This window comes from Diprion similis, chromosome 6 (genome assembly GCF_021155765.1).
Source record: "Diprion similis isolate iyDipSimi1 chromosome 6, iyDipSimi1.1, whole genome shotgun sequence".
Lineage (NCBI taxonomy): Eukaryota > Metazoa > Arthropoda > Insecta > Hymenoptera > Diprionidae > Diprion > Diprion similis.
Genome location: NC_060110.1, coordinates 2,925,080 through 2,939,799, shown reverse-complemented (window position 1 = coordinate 2,939,799; position 14,720 = coordinate 2,925,080). Strand labels below are relative to the sequence as shown.

General features: G+C 33.6%; 3 protein-coding genes across 6 annotated transcripts in view; 1 reads left to right on the top strand and 2 right to left on the bottom strand.

Moving 5' to 3' along the window:
• Positions 1-38: 38 nt before the first annotated feature.
• Positions 39-5,178, top strand: LOC124406995 (ATP-dependent RNA helicase DDX24). Of its 2 annotated transcripts, none has more exons than XM_046882756.1 (10): positions 39-314; positions 732-1,380; positions 2,043-2,299; positions 2,370-2,515; positions 2,618-2,907; positions 2,979-3,201; positions 3,288-3,399; positions 3,563-3,680; positions 3,798-3,975; positions 4,807-5,178. In XM_046882756.1, the coding sequence occupies exons 1-10, from the start codon at positions 141-143 to the stop codon at positions 5,090-5,092; spliced, it is 2,433 nt and encodes an 810-aa protein (XP_046738712.1). In that variant the 5' UTR covers positions 39-140; the 3' UTR covers positions 5,093-5,178. The 2 variants fall into 2 exon arrangements, with proteins under 2 accessions (XP_046738712.1, XP_046738711.1); XM_046882755.1 differs by having other exon boundaries at positions 2,040-2,299.
• Positions 5,179-5,227: 49 nt separating this feature from the next.
• Positions 5,228-7,875, bottom strand: LOC124406466 (KIF-binding protein-like). The gene is made up of 6 exons (XM_046881892.1): positions 6,992-7,875; positions 6,834-6,887; positions 6,647-6,742; positions 6,195-6,510; positions 5,774-6,054; positions 5,228-5,686 (listed from the first exon to the last, which is right to left on the bottom strand). Exons 1-6 carry the CDS (start codon positions 7,732-7,734, stop codon positions 5,338-5,340), a joined length of 1,839 nt encoding a protein of 612 aa, XP_046737848.1. The 5' UTR covers positions 7,735-7,875; the 3' UTR covers positions 5,228-5,337.
• A 284-nt stretch (positions 7,876-8,159) lies between these two features.
• LOC124406824 (dystrobrevin beta) overlaps positions 8,160-14,720 on the bottom strand; it is a 31,001-nt gene continuing 24,440 nt past the window's right edge. For 2 of the 3 annotated variants that reach the window (XM_046882446.1, XM_046882447.1), the window contains exons 15-17: positions 13,673-13,818; positions 11,861-11,920; positions 8,160-10,761 (exon numbers count right to left, since the gene is read on the bottom strand). In XM_046882446.1, coding sequence (XP_046738402.1) covers positions 10,499-10,761; positions 11,861-11,920; positions 13,673-13,818 — 469 coding nt within the window. In that variant the 3' untranslated portion in view covers positions 8,160-10,498. The remainder of the gene's footprint in view (positions 10,762-11,860; positions 11,921-13,672; positions 13,819-14,720) is intronic. The other variant, XM_046882448.1, reaches the window with a different exon arrangement.

The following is a 14,720-nucleotide window of genomic DNA, read 5'->3' as shown; positions in this document are numbered from 1 at the left end:
GCTAGGTTAAGTTTTGATTGGTTAGTTTTATTTCCTTGTCGTCTGACTCGTTCCGATTTCAATCTTCGCACGTGTTCGTCGTGCGATGCGCGTTTCTTTTCTCGTAAATAGAGGTTACGTTTAGTCAGAACAAACAAGCAATGGGGAAGATTAAAAAAGATAAATCTAACACGTGGAAACCGTTAAAATTGGAGGGTGCATTTTTGGCCGAAGGTATCGACGGCCTAATCGGAATTGAAGAATTAACGGACTACAGTCTCGAAAAAGGAACCAAAAAACGAAAAGCAACTCGCTCCGATGACAAATCGGACAAGGTAAATGGTCTCCTGCATATTAAAATGATTTTCAATACATATTTATAATACTTCACCTTTCACCGAACAGTGGTATCAATATTAAATATCAAGATAACTCTGCTATTTAATAGAGCAACACTTCCAAACTCTTCTTCTTTCGAGAGTCGAATCACTACCGATAACAGACTATACTTGTTAAGGATATTAAAGGGATTGAAAGGAATTTCAAAAATGTAGAGTAATTAGTGAACTTTGTCATATCTGGATGATAAAAACAAACTTTGGCAGTGTTCGAAGGGTAAATCCGCTTACAGCGTAGTTTTAGTTGATTGGTTTCTGAAGTGTAGTCAATAACGTTGTAGAAAATAACCAATACCTCTGCCAATTTTCTTCAATATCAATGACATGCAAATTGTATGATGTTTAACAAACAAGGGTAAGAAGAAGAAAAAGGCTCAGGATCTCAATGACCAGATTGACGATGACGAGGAAAACGAGCATTCAGCTCAGAAGAAAAGACTTGGAGCAGCTGTAAAAAGAGAAAAGGTAAAGCCGAAGAAGAAGAAGCAAACACTCAGAGACAAACGTGGTGTAAAGCAGCCTGATATTATTGAAGAAGAGTCTGGTATTGGATCTGATAGCGAATCTAATTTGGATAAAAACGAGCCTAAAGTTGACGCAGAGGATGAAATCCTTGTAAATCCGGGCAATCTAAAATCAGATATAAACGTATATTCATGGACTTCTCTGGGTGTGCCTGAAATATTGGTAAAAGCTTTAGCTGACCAAGGTTTTCAAGCTCCAACACCAATCCAGGCTCTGACTTTGGCTCCAGCAATTTTGGGAAGGAGAGATATTTTAGGTGCCGCTGAAACAGGAAGTGGAAAAACTTTGGCTTTTGGTTTACCAATTTTGAATGGTATTCTGGAGGCTCAGAGAAAAGAGGTAGATGAAATAAACGAAAGCAACAATTCATCTGAAACAGGTGATCAGGACCCAAGTGAATTAAAAGAGTCAGAAAATGAAGATGATGAAGATATACACTCTAGGGCTGAATCGTCAAATGAAGAGGATTCAGATTCTGGTTTGTAATTCTCTCTGATTAATTTCATCCACAGAGTTATGTATTTTTGTTATCACAAAGTCCCTGACTTGTAATCGTTTCTACACATTGACAAAAGCGGTGAATCCAAGTTCAATGGCTTCTTTTGAAATGACGAAGAATTTACTTGAATCAAGAAATTTCGTGGAATATTACATTTGAATTTTTCAAAATTGCTGCACATTTAGGAATAATGCCATTGGTTTGTTGGCTACTCAGAATCAATTGCGTTTGAATAACACGAGAGAAATTTTTAAATATAAATTGGAGACTACATACTCCAAGTAGAAAACTGTTAACGGCGATGATTATTTCAACCGTCTTTTTAATTAAATAGAATGTGCTCAAGCAGTATGCTAAAAATGTATGCTAGAAATTTATGTCTCAACAACCAATTATTCAATTTGATTGAGGTTTGCTTTATTCAACAGTATGTATATGAATTGAAAAACGATTTTTCATCCAATTTTCACAACTTTTTTAATGTAACTAACACAAAAATATGATCATTTAAAAAAATAAATGGAATCATTGCAGAGAATAAACTATACGGGAATATAATAAAATAAAAATAAAATAGTACTTGGCTTTGGTGCGCTTATATTTTAAACTATGTATTTATAATATAACTTGTTTGTTAGAAGAAGACTTCATTCAAAGAGAAAGTGAAGAAGATAACGAACAAGAATCAGATTTTGAAGAAAGAGAAGAAATTATTGGGAATGAAATGTTAAACGCGGAAGGTATCGGTTGTGTCAGAGCAATTGATAATATTATGATTAATGACTCACACGGCTTTCCAAAGAAGCCCCTGTACGCTTTAATTCTAACACCAACCAGGGAGCTGGCCATTCAAGTTAAAAACCATCTTGTCAAGGCTGCAAAATACACTGGGATCAGAGTAAGTGTTGGTAAAGAAATTGTATAAGGTACTTTTCTTCTTTTATACCTTACAAAAATTTCGCTTCAAGATTGCCGTCGTCGTGGGAGGCATGGCTGCTGTTAAGCAGGAGAGAATTCTGAGCAAATCACCAGAAATAGTTGTTGCTACACCAGGTCGATTGTGGGAATTGATTCAAGAAGGCAACACGCACCTTAATCAAGTTGACGATGTCAAGTAATTAAGTTTCTCCTTTGTTATGAGTTCCATTGAACAAAAACTGTTTCTAGTTTCTCTAATGAGAATCAATAACATGGCAGTTCTTTTTTTTTGTTTCAGATTTTTGGCTATTGATGAGACAGATAGAATGGTGGAAAGGGGACACTTTCAGGAGTTACACAGTCTTCTGGAGAAAATAAACATGAACAGTGAAAAGATGAAAAAGCGACAATCATTCGTTTTTTCCGCGACACTGACCATGGTTCATGATATTCCGCAGCATTTGTCAAAGAAGAAGAATAAGCATCGAAATAAAATACAAAAATTCACACCAGAACAGAAGTTGAAAAAAGTTATTGAAATGATAGGCATTTCAAATCCTAAAGTTGTTGATGTCACTAAGCAATCTGGTAAATACTTGGTCAATTAATTTAATTGCATATTCCCCTTACATTGTGACGCAACTTGTCATATTTTATAGGAACTGCTGCAAGTTTGACAGAATGTCGTATAGCATGCACGATTGATCATAAAGACTACTACCTTTATTATCTACTGAAAAGACATGCTGGTAGAACTTTGGTGTTTTGCAACAGTATTGGTTGCGTCAGAAGGCTTGCGACTCTATTGGAGATTTTAGAATGCAATCCTTTACCGCTACATGCTAGTATGCAGCAACGGCAAAGGTTGAAGAACCTCGAAAGGTATATTCAAATTGTACACACGGAATGAGAATACCGCATTCTACAGCCTGTTTGTTAAAGTTCGATAAATATCAATGTATCTTTAGATTCCAGGCAAATGAAAATGGTGTTTTAATAGCTACCGATGTCGCTGCCAGAGGTTTAGACATACCTAATGTAGAACATGTGATTCACTATCAAGTTCCAAGAACATCTGAGGTACCATATTTTGTGTATTGCCTTTAACAAGTGATTTTCACATTCGTATCAGTAATTCGCATTTTTTCCAATTTATATCATAGCCGAACAAACGATTGTCATACACATAATTTCGCTTCATAGTTGTTTATTAAATTATATTTTAACTGCGCATCTACTTTAGGGCTATGTACACAGAAGTGGCAGAACAGCCAGAGCACAGAAGGAGGGCATCACTATTTTGTTGATGGAACCATCAGAAATGCAATATTACACTAGACTCTGTAAAACACTCGGAAAAAGTGAGCACCACTTTCCATTTATATGCATTTAAATGTCCTTGATATAAATAGCCACTAACAGCTTGATGTAATGTTCAAAAGAGTAGTCGCATTATTTGATCTCTTTGTCTTTTGCAGCTCAAGATATACCCACCTTTCCAGTTGTAGACCGACTTCTGATTGCTGTGAAAGAAAGGGTAAACTTGTCGCGAGAAATAGACCGATTAGAATTGTTGTGTAGAAGGGATAATGCCCAGAAGGGTTGGCTGCATAAAGCAGTTGAAGATATGGACCTTGTGCTTGACGAGGATCAATTGTGAGTTGAGTTTATGAGCTCAGTTATTATCGAGCAAATGTTTATCTTCTTATGTATATTAGAAAGTCTAATAATTTTTAAGTTATGATCACACATCAGAGTAGTTACTCAAAGATACATACCTTTTAAAGTATTCTACTCTAATTGGCTAGATGAAAATGAAATTATTCATGTATAAAAATTTATGCAATTATTTGTAAAAGACGAGATTATCCTCATTTTTATTTAGATGATAAAAAACAACGAAAGAACGGAAGATTCTTAATACACTGAGAAAAAATGATTTTTGGGTTAACAAAATATGCCTGCAGATTGCAAAAATGAAAATATAAGATGAACATGACTGACATTATCTTTCTGAGATGAAAGATGAGTTACATCTATCTAAGATTATTGTCATAGATAATTTACAATGCTGGTTTGGCAAATGCTGAGGTCCTTTCCAATCATACTCACTATCGTCCAGCCTACTTTTTACCTTCCGTTAGGAACTTAAAGTTCGTCGCGTGTACATCACGAAACGTTAAAAAGAAATCACTATTTTGCAATTCCGGAGAAACTTTAAAAGAGTTGAGTTTGCAAAATATAAGTATGTTATTACTTTATTATAATTTAAGAAATTTTAGAACTCCTCTCGTCTTTCACTTATGCGGTAACTAACTTAGCTTTAATATTATAGGTAGATGAGTGGAAAAGGCCATAAACTGTACCAAATTTGGTTACTTCAGCATAATAGGCCAGCTGAAAGAATTACTTGTGTAGTATTCTATACTCAAGCAACTAGTAGAATTGATTAGTAAATTCATTTTGATTTCGTTCCTTTTCTTCCAGAGAATCCACAATGGAGGTACAAGAGAGCGCGGATTTAAAAAGGCAACTCAAAGCTAGAAGACGTCAACTAAAGAGTTTACTGACCAAACCACTTTTCCCTAAGGGTTTCTCTGGGAAATACTTGGATTCTAGCATCGAATTTCAACTGGATCAGGGTGCACAGAAAGCAGTTGATGTTATGAAACACGCTATTGAAGAAAAGCCGAAAAAAAATAAAAGAATCACCCCTGGGATTCCAAAACCAAAACGTGTTTCGAAGGTGAAATTTTCTAGAAAAAGAAAGTAAATTAGCGTATTTTAATTTAAGGAATAGTTTTAAATTTTTACGATAATACGATTCGACAAAACAAAATACTTTCACCAGATTTCCCTGAAATAAAGAGCTTATTTAACCACGCAAGATATGAGAATATGTCTTGCGTTTGTACAGTAAAAAAAATCGTTTCAAATAAAATATCGATTTTGGAATAGATGGTGTGCATATTTTTTGTGTATAAATTCTTCTTCAATAACTAAATACAGCTTGCTAAATTACGTATTGATAAACTGACAAACATCACCAGCCATGTCAGAGACAGGCATTAATCCCGATTCTACAGGATCTATGTTACATCCAACATTATCTCCGAACTGCTCCAATTTGGAATGCATATCCGCAAGAGCTTCCATTTTACGAACAGTCATGTCACTTGCCTCAGGTGCAGCCTCTTGAGCAACATAAATGCGTTTCAAATTTAGGCCCATCATTTCTAAATGGACTTCTGCCAGTTCTCGTAAGAGCTCGACCGATACTGCAATGTAGCATTGCGGACGCATTTCTCTGAGGACAGCGCTAAGCGATTCTAGAGCATCAGCCCGTAGTTTTTGTATGGCATACTGACTACCAATATAATTGGGTCAGAATTTCCACTCGATAATTATCACCAATTGTATTTTTGGAAAATTTTTTAAATATCGGGATATTTACCTCTCAATATCTTCTTCGTAAAATGTGAGGTGTTTGTAGAGTTCGCTAAGATCTAGTATTACACTGACGTAGTCCATGGGATGGTCTTGTAAAGTATAAAATACCTTGGCCCTTTTCAACCAGGAGTGTGTGTACAAAAAAAGTGCTCTAGCTTGCGTTGCTGTCTGTACAGGAGAAGCTGTCACTTGCTCCTCATACTCAGCAATATCCAATGATGGAAACAATAAAAATGGCCCTGCAAAGTTGAATGACAGTGATGAAGGCAATTTTTCACTGCAGAACTATTACCGTGATTAAAAAATCGAATACCTCGGTATTCTTCGGTGTCAGTCTTTTCTGTAGTTATTGTTTCTTCTTTAGGGAGATTTTCAAGCAAACTTTGTGAAGTTTCCGACATAGAGTCTGTGACAGCAACTGTCACTTGGGATTTTTCATAAACCATATCTTCGAAACTTCGGGTGACTGGAACTTCCTTGTTATTGCTCTCAAAGCTATATTTCATTGTTGTTTCTTTTGATGTTGATGGCTTACATTCGTTGCTGGTTATGAAAGGGGTGGACCAGGGTTTTTCCAAAATTTGATTTGGCTCTGTATCCAATAAAGAAGATACGATACTCGTTTTGGAAACACTGAATAAAAATAGACCATATTTGACCCAACATTTGGCAATGTCTGCAAATCTGCGCTGTAACTGTTCCCACCTATAAGTATACTGTACTATAATGTTTATCAAAATTATTCATAATTTATGTGCAAGATTATATTTAGCAATGAAAATTGTATCTTGGTAACTAAATGCAATACCTCACAAAGATAGATAATTTTACTGTATTTAGGTAACCAATAAAAAATTGTTTAGTTAAATTTGATTACTTCATTATCGTGCTGTTAGATGATTTCAATGCTTTGAGTTCCTTTTCATACTTGTAGAGCATGTATATTGCGGCAGCTAAATGATGTCTTGCGTCTCTAAACCAGTTATATGAATTATAAACATGTCACTGCAAAGTGTATTTTGATAGAACAACCCTATTTGTACTAAGAATAGCAATTAAATTACATTGCTCGTACAGTACCAGCAATGTGTTTGGTAGATACTGATTTCTTCATGATGCTAGCAGAATCAGCAAAACAAAATTTCGAAATTGTATTGAAAATTTTCGATTCTTAATTCACGACTGCTAAATTGTAATAAGAGAGATGTGAAAGCAAATGTACTTGAATCTATTTTTGGTGAGAAAGTATGAGGCAAGTCTAGCAGACTTTAGTGCCCACAATGTGACATCTCCGTCATTCATTTCAAGTTGTCTTCGAAGTACCTCATGATGATATTCAGCAAATTTGTCATATAGCCCCTTTTTGTTATAAATGTAACCAAGCATCTGTAAATTATTTGTAACTAAACGCTCCAACTTGTTACTAGAATTCGAAGTAGGGTGTATGGCAGTATCAGGCGAAAAGAGATCATCGCTGGTGTAAAACTTTATATGAGAATTCTGTTTTTTTAAACTTTTATAAGTAGACTCTGCCAACTCCAAGAGTTGTTTGGGTTTCTCAAACTCCTCTTGCTTTGAAAGCAAATATGAATAGTGATTTATTATTCTCAACGTCAGGAATATTATTTCTGGTTTGAACATCACATTTTTTATACTGTCTAACACATCGTCCAAAACTTTTTCGGCAGCTTTTTCTTCATTCAGATTCATAAGTATTTTTGATTGTTCATAAGAGAGAGTTGTCTTCATTGCCAACAGTCGTAAGCTCATGGGACTGTCCGGAATCATCATACTATTAATCATCTCAATTAAAGGCTCAATTGCATTTTTCATTTCCTCAGACAGATTGACAGAAAGGTCGTTTTTATCACTACAATCTTCAACCTTTTGGAACTTTTTTATGTGCTGAAACTGCTCGTGCAGAAATTCAAAATTGGATTTCATTGAAGTCTGACTTTCCTCCATTATTGTAATATATATACCACGTTTCTCGTTTTGCTCCTATAAAATTAATTTAAAAATGATAAATATATTCTGAGAGAGTAAAATAAATTCGTAGGAAACATCACACTTTAGGATTTTTAACACTTGCTTGTTTCGACTTGATTTCTGACATATTCGGTGGGGACCAGTGTGCTCTGAAAGCAGTTTCTTCTGTAGCATTTTCTCGCAATGTGTGAAGTGGCTTCGGTGCATCATACGATGGTGCCAGTGTCCTCGTTTGGTGACACGATGTAATTTCAATTCACAATCATTGTACCTTTTTCGTTCCTCAATACGCCTTGTTACGTACAGACGATAGAAATTAGAGATATCGCTTTCTGAAATTCAAAGTATAACGGTAGCCAGTTGTGTAATTTTAGATTTTTCGTAAACTATATACATCTGGACATTGATTCTGTTTTATTTATTTTCATTAAGTACTTCGTTTCAAATAGCAGCTACATAATTTTCATACAGTGAATCTATATGTATATTGACAAAATCAAAGATTCGAAATTATATATACACATGAAATATTTTGTAAGACTAATATCCTATTTCAAGTTTCAAATATTACAAAATCCAGTAGTTTGTAACAATAGTATCGTTTTTGTGGTTTATTCAATTGTGGAATGTATGATAAATTGCTATAGGAACTAAAATAAATTATTTTATGCTCAACGTACAAGTAGTTGATGAATGTCACATCATTTGTGTTACATCAGAAAATGTATCGTTTCTGGTGTTATATAAATATATTAGTGATTTTTTGTGCGCTGCCTATATACTCATAAAAACTCATGTCAAGTCATACAATAATTTGTTATTTAACGTTTATGTACAATGCCAATATATAATAAGCTATAATCCTGAGTCACACAACAATCTCCGCAATTAAAGATTAAGTTTTTAATCTCGAAAGAGAAAACTACATGCCTTTGCCTAAGTGGACTCCGCGAATGAACCACGAGCAATAGAAGTCCTTATTCGTCACCTTTTCTACGATTTTCAATGTTTCACAACAAAACTGTATGTATCCAGAAAAACTTTTAGTTAGATATGACTTATCATCGTATGTTAGTTAGGCACACATACACAGTTTGAGATTCCACTGTGTATACAGGCCCTGTTCAATGAGTGAAATGGTAAAACAGAAACTATCGTAACATTTCTCAATTTCAACAATATTCGTTTTTCTATTTCTAGATTATTCTATAACTGTGTTAAATGTTTGAGACTTTAACTTAATATTAAAGTAACAATAATGTTATGAACATAACGCTAATTTTGTCACATATGCTAATACCACATTTATTTATCCTACACCTAGGAAATGCTATTTAACTTTAATACCAAGACATCAGACAGATGATTATGTGAAATGCTAATCTTTAAAATGCACTGTATTAGTTCTGTATGCATGCAATAAGACTACCGAGAATAAATGTGATTAAGAATAAAGAGCGCACTGGACGATGTATTACAAAACAGCCAGAAAGGCCACAGTCCTGGAAAACTTGGGAATATCATGAGATTGTTTAGAAAAGGATATGTTTAAAATTTTGTAATGGTTCTCTAGCATTATAGTAGAAAATGAATTTTCCCTCTGGTAAAGGAAAAGATTTTAATATGGGAGAACAAGAAAATTTCAAAGATTTTCAAATCTCGCTTATTGGAATCAACCTGTATTATTTTACAGCGATTAAAATGCATTAAGCAGCTCACTGTCAGTAGCAAACTGAGTCAACAGTTTCACTGCCTTTGAAGTAGGACGGCACAGTTAGCTTTTTGTAAACTGCAAAAGCATGAATAGCAGAATGATCAGAATCAGTTGAAACTGGATTTCCAATATTTATGCTTTCAAGAAATACATTGCTAATCACTTAATGCGCAGATCACTATTTTTCTTAGGTATTGCGAAGAGTATCATTAATAAAAGATTAACACCGCCCGAGGTTTTCAACGATGTTAAAAATCGCCTTTGGAATTGCCATAGCATTTTTCGAATTTGACAAACGTATATATGACGAAAAAAAGCCGGACATTGACCACATATTTTGACACAAAATTATCTTAAATCAATGCTACATTATTGGTTGTCTCGAATTTATAAGAGACTTATTGAAATGTTTGCAATGGAAAACTACCGTTCATCTAGTGATCTATGTCGAGTTTGGTCAGTTGAATTGCACACGTATGAGCAGACTATTTTTTGCCTTTTTACAAAATTGAATTCAGTAGAAGTTATAATAATTATGAACAATTGTTATCTGTATGGCTTTTTGATTATTTACGTTTTACGGAATATCCGTAAAAGGGATACACTGCATTTGCCGTGATGATTCAATGTGAGAATGCCGATGTAGTAATGTTGTAATAAGGTATTGAGAAGCTAATTATTCGACACATTGAATAACATGCCTCTAGAGTCAAATAAATTTGCAAAAATAATCGAATTACAGAAAAGTAACTATTTCAATAATGATAATTATGAAATATGCTGTAGGAGTGAGAATTCCCTTACATTTTCAAATATTGTAAATATGAGCAGAAACAAAAAAATGAATATGTTTCTTGATCTAGTCTTGAGTTAAAGTAATACCGTTATGAGTAGTTACAATAATCCCTATATAGCAGCGGTGAACGAGTTGCAGAGAACTCGTTATTTATTCAAAATCAACACTCGTCTTCAGTTCACATCTTTTGCGGTATTTTTGTGAAGATTCTTACATTCGTTTCAAACTGTTTATCGATTAACCCATCTCTTTACTGCTTCTTCCCAGTTTGATTCACTTTCATCTTGTTTTTCTCCCTCTGCTTCTTCCCTTTCACCCCTTTCTTGTTCTTGTTCACTAGATGGTGTTGCTGATGGAGTTTGAGATGCGTTAGTATTGCGAGCGCGTAGCTCAGCCAAAAAATCGTTTTCTTGTTCATAACGACGTTGTAATTCTTCACGCCAAGAGTTGCCTCCGCCACTACTGTCATCACCGTCCTCACCGGCCTCGAAATCTATTGACATATTGACAGAAATACATGCAGCTTGCTGGCAATATATTTGGTCCAAGGAATCAAAGTTAATCAATCAATTGCAATCTTTGAGAAATTTTACTTTTGAAGATGAATCAGTTTTTGTACAATTATTTTGTCATAAAAAATCGTTGAAATTTGGAGTCGATTGGTTTGTTTCAATTGATTGAGTTATTACGTATATATTAACTATTTTATTAAATCATCAATTTGTTCACGAGAAATGCAATTCTTTAAAAGTATCGACTCTTATTGAAATGGACAAAAATTGGGTAATTTAGGTATTCAATATATAACTGAAAAGTAATTAAGGCAAATAACTATAATGAGTATTATGCAATTCGAAATATGAGGAAAGATTTTGATTATTCATTAACGTTATAATATTCTTGGTCCAATACAGTGCAGACAACATTAGTAAAGATGCAAAGGGTACATGAATGTAATCTAAGAAAACTAGAAAAAGATTTGATTTATTTATGTCAGCATACACGTGTTAGTATATAAACTTTGGAACACGAATGAACAATATGAAGGTAAACATTTTGAAAAACTTTAACATTATTCTCGTCACTGCAATACAGTTATGAAAGAGATTACCACCAACATTATGTATTACCCATAGCTATTGGCTAAAATTCAGTCACGAATAAAGACAATCTTTCCAGAAATCTCAGTTCGTGTAACATAAAAAAAATTGTGTGGACTATAGAGGTAATACGTGATTTCATCATATGGTTAAAATCGATCTGCAATGATAAACAAGTCATATTTTCCAATAATTCGCATTTTAATGGATCTTTAGTATGGTAATCTTTGAGTAGTTTCTAAGACCAGTCTCTAAGGGTGTGAAAATTCTTCGTTATTTTGTTAGGTATACAACTTCATGTAGCATTCCAATAAATTATGCAAGCATTTTAATTATAATTTTCTTTCTTTTTTTTTGAACAGTATCTACATTATCACGTACTACTCTATAATAACAAAGAATGACACAAATAAGTTTTGTTGTATTAGTTTTGTAAATACAAGTCGAGTATCGGTAGAAAAAAAAATTCTAATGGAGATTACATACGCTTACCTAAAGGTTTTCTGATGTTGTGACGTGCTGGGGCTGGAGTATGATCTTCCTGGTCTGAGTCTGCAAGCCAGTAGGAGACATTCACAGAGGGTGCATATCACACATTCCATAACACGTCTATAGTGTCACTGGTTTATAATTCATTATTCTGTCCAATTACCCAAATTTCGATTTTAACCGATCCTTACTCTTTTGCGAAATTTTCAATTTTGCAGATTAATCAGAGTAAAATGTTCACTGACGACAAATTTTTAAATCTCAAGTTCTAAAATAGTGAAAATTTCAAACTGGCCTTGGAGTTTCCAATTTGATGTATTTGAAATACTGCTGTCCAGATGTCAATGGAAATAATCATTATATTTTTAATTTTAAATAATGGCATTATATCTGCAATGCAAATTGATTTGTTATTACCATTATGAAATGAAATTTATACGTTGAAATAATCTGCAAATGCCATTTTGGGTCCTGTGTAGCCGTACAGTCCATGCTAAAACTAAGCTAAGTACTCTAAAACTATTTTAAGTTAGTAAAACGTATTACGGAGGTGAAGTTAATATAAAACAAGACGTACAGATATCACAAAGGATTTTTCTATTAATGAAACAACCAAAGAAAATAAAATAGAGTATTAAATGATTACTTTTCAAACTCGGTGTATCCAATTTTGTCTGCACTGATCGTTTGTCTCAATATCAACTTCTAGTACTATAAACGTACAAATACTACAAGCGTACGTTAAGACGCTGGACTGTGTGGAAATAATTCTTATTTTTTTTTTTAAATGATGTGTTGTCTGATAAAGTTTTACCTCAGTATGAAATTTATATAATTTCATAGCGTGCTCACTAAAATATAAAATGTTTTGAATGACAAATTTCACGTAACATGCATGAGACGTTAATTATGTGATGTTCTCTGGAGAAATCTGCATGCTTTTCCATCATGAAGATTCAAACAACAATAATAAACGAAGCAGAGTTTACACGTGACATAATTGGAATAATTTGAATAATTTAGATAAGTACTGGCAAGTGTTAGCAATTTATTGTATCTTTGTAACGTCAAGATACAAGAAGATGCAGTTGTAGCATTAGTGGAAATGGAAAAGAACAATTTTCAATTGAGACAAGATGGAGCAGAAAAAATGTAATACATAAAACCTAATTCGCAATTTACCAAGTTGCTGTTTCACTTCCATGTCAGGCATGTTTGAAAATGTACAAGCTCTCATTGCTGAAAGCTGATGATACACTAGATATCTTACTGCTATTTTCTCGAAAGTCTGGGTGATGTTTTTTGCATCTTTACACGAATTGACGGATAGACACTTGCGAATGTCACATTCAAAGCCAAACGTATTCGTAGAGGCATTAGGAAACTTGTTTTCTCAGATTTTCCAATCGTTTTAAGAAAATAGTGGTAAAACATCAAGGTTTTAGCTATATTTATAAGTATTAAGCTAATTACAATAACATTTCCTAGCATCCAGATATCATTGCATGACATAAGAATATATACACGGAAAAAGTTTCAAACGGAAGCGCAATAGATTTGATACATTAATTAACGTGTGAAGCTGTTGCCACAAATAGACAGAATATACATATGGCTTCTTTATTACTAAGTTTGGAAAGTTAATTGATTCCAATTCACATTCTTGAAGGATAATGAGTAGCGAGATTAAAACCAAAATAATGATATCACGACTATGTAAATAGTGTAGCGGTAAATTTGCTGTTAGTTATCCCTATCTAAGAGTTAATGTCCATCTGTAGCATCAGCATCTTGTCTGACATTTTAATAGCATACCTGAATTCAATTCCCTGACCAGTGTTGACATCGCATTGGTAACGCTGTCTGCAGCAACTAGCAAATCATTTCGCAACGAACGTCCCAAGCTGTTGTTAGCGCTACTCGAACCACTTCCAGGTAAACTGTTTGTCCCAAACGCTGACCTGACATTGAAAATGTCTATTTTCTATGGATTGTATGTTTTCAAAAAAATTCAAAATGTTATGGAAAAATGTAACATATCCATGCAATGTTTTATTCTGATATCGATGTCCGTATTGCCTAAAAAATTTAATTACATACCATCGTGATTTGTATAACTAATAATAACAAATTTACTAAATATACAGAAATAAAATAAAACAACTTTTTAGCGGCACCTTATTTACGGGACAGTTTTTTATTTTTCATTTTTTACAATGTGATTTGAAATAAGCAGGCGTTTTATCTTCATTTTTTTAACAACAGAGCATTGCAGAATTCGTAATACGAAATGCCTATTGAATGAAAAAATCAAAATAAAACTAATGAGACGGCATTTTAAAAAATTTTTAATAACAAAGAATATTTAAATGTAAATTAACTTAAACAATAAGCATTAAAACGTCTAATTCGATAGATCTCCCATGCATGTATACAGTGCATATAACTGTATGCAACCAACAATAATAGATGCATTTATAAAAATACACTCATCATTCTCATGCTGAACAAAAAATAACAACAGTTGCAAGAACTAACTGATTCCCTACAATGAAAAATTGCAATATTACCGGAATTACTATTGATTCGAGGAAAATTTTTTTGTGCCCAGTTAAAATTTATCCTCGAAGTAGTTTTCTCGATTGCTAATTCGAGCATCAATTAAGGTGCTTACCGGGACAGATAATAAGTGTTAAAAGAAAAAGCCAGCTGCCAGGGCCCGTTACTCTACTTGATGATAAACATTTACAACAAAGATTTACAGGAAATGTTAATTTCTACCGGAAGGTGAGAAAACTTGGGGTAAATTGGTAGACGATTTTTTTGCCCAAATTTTGAAATTTCGTATGGTAAAACTCGACTA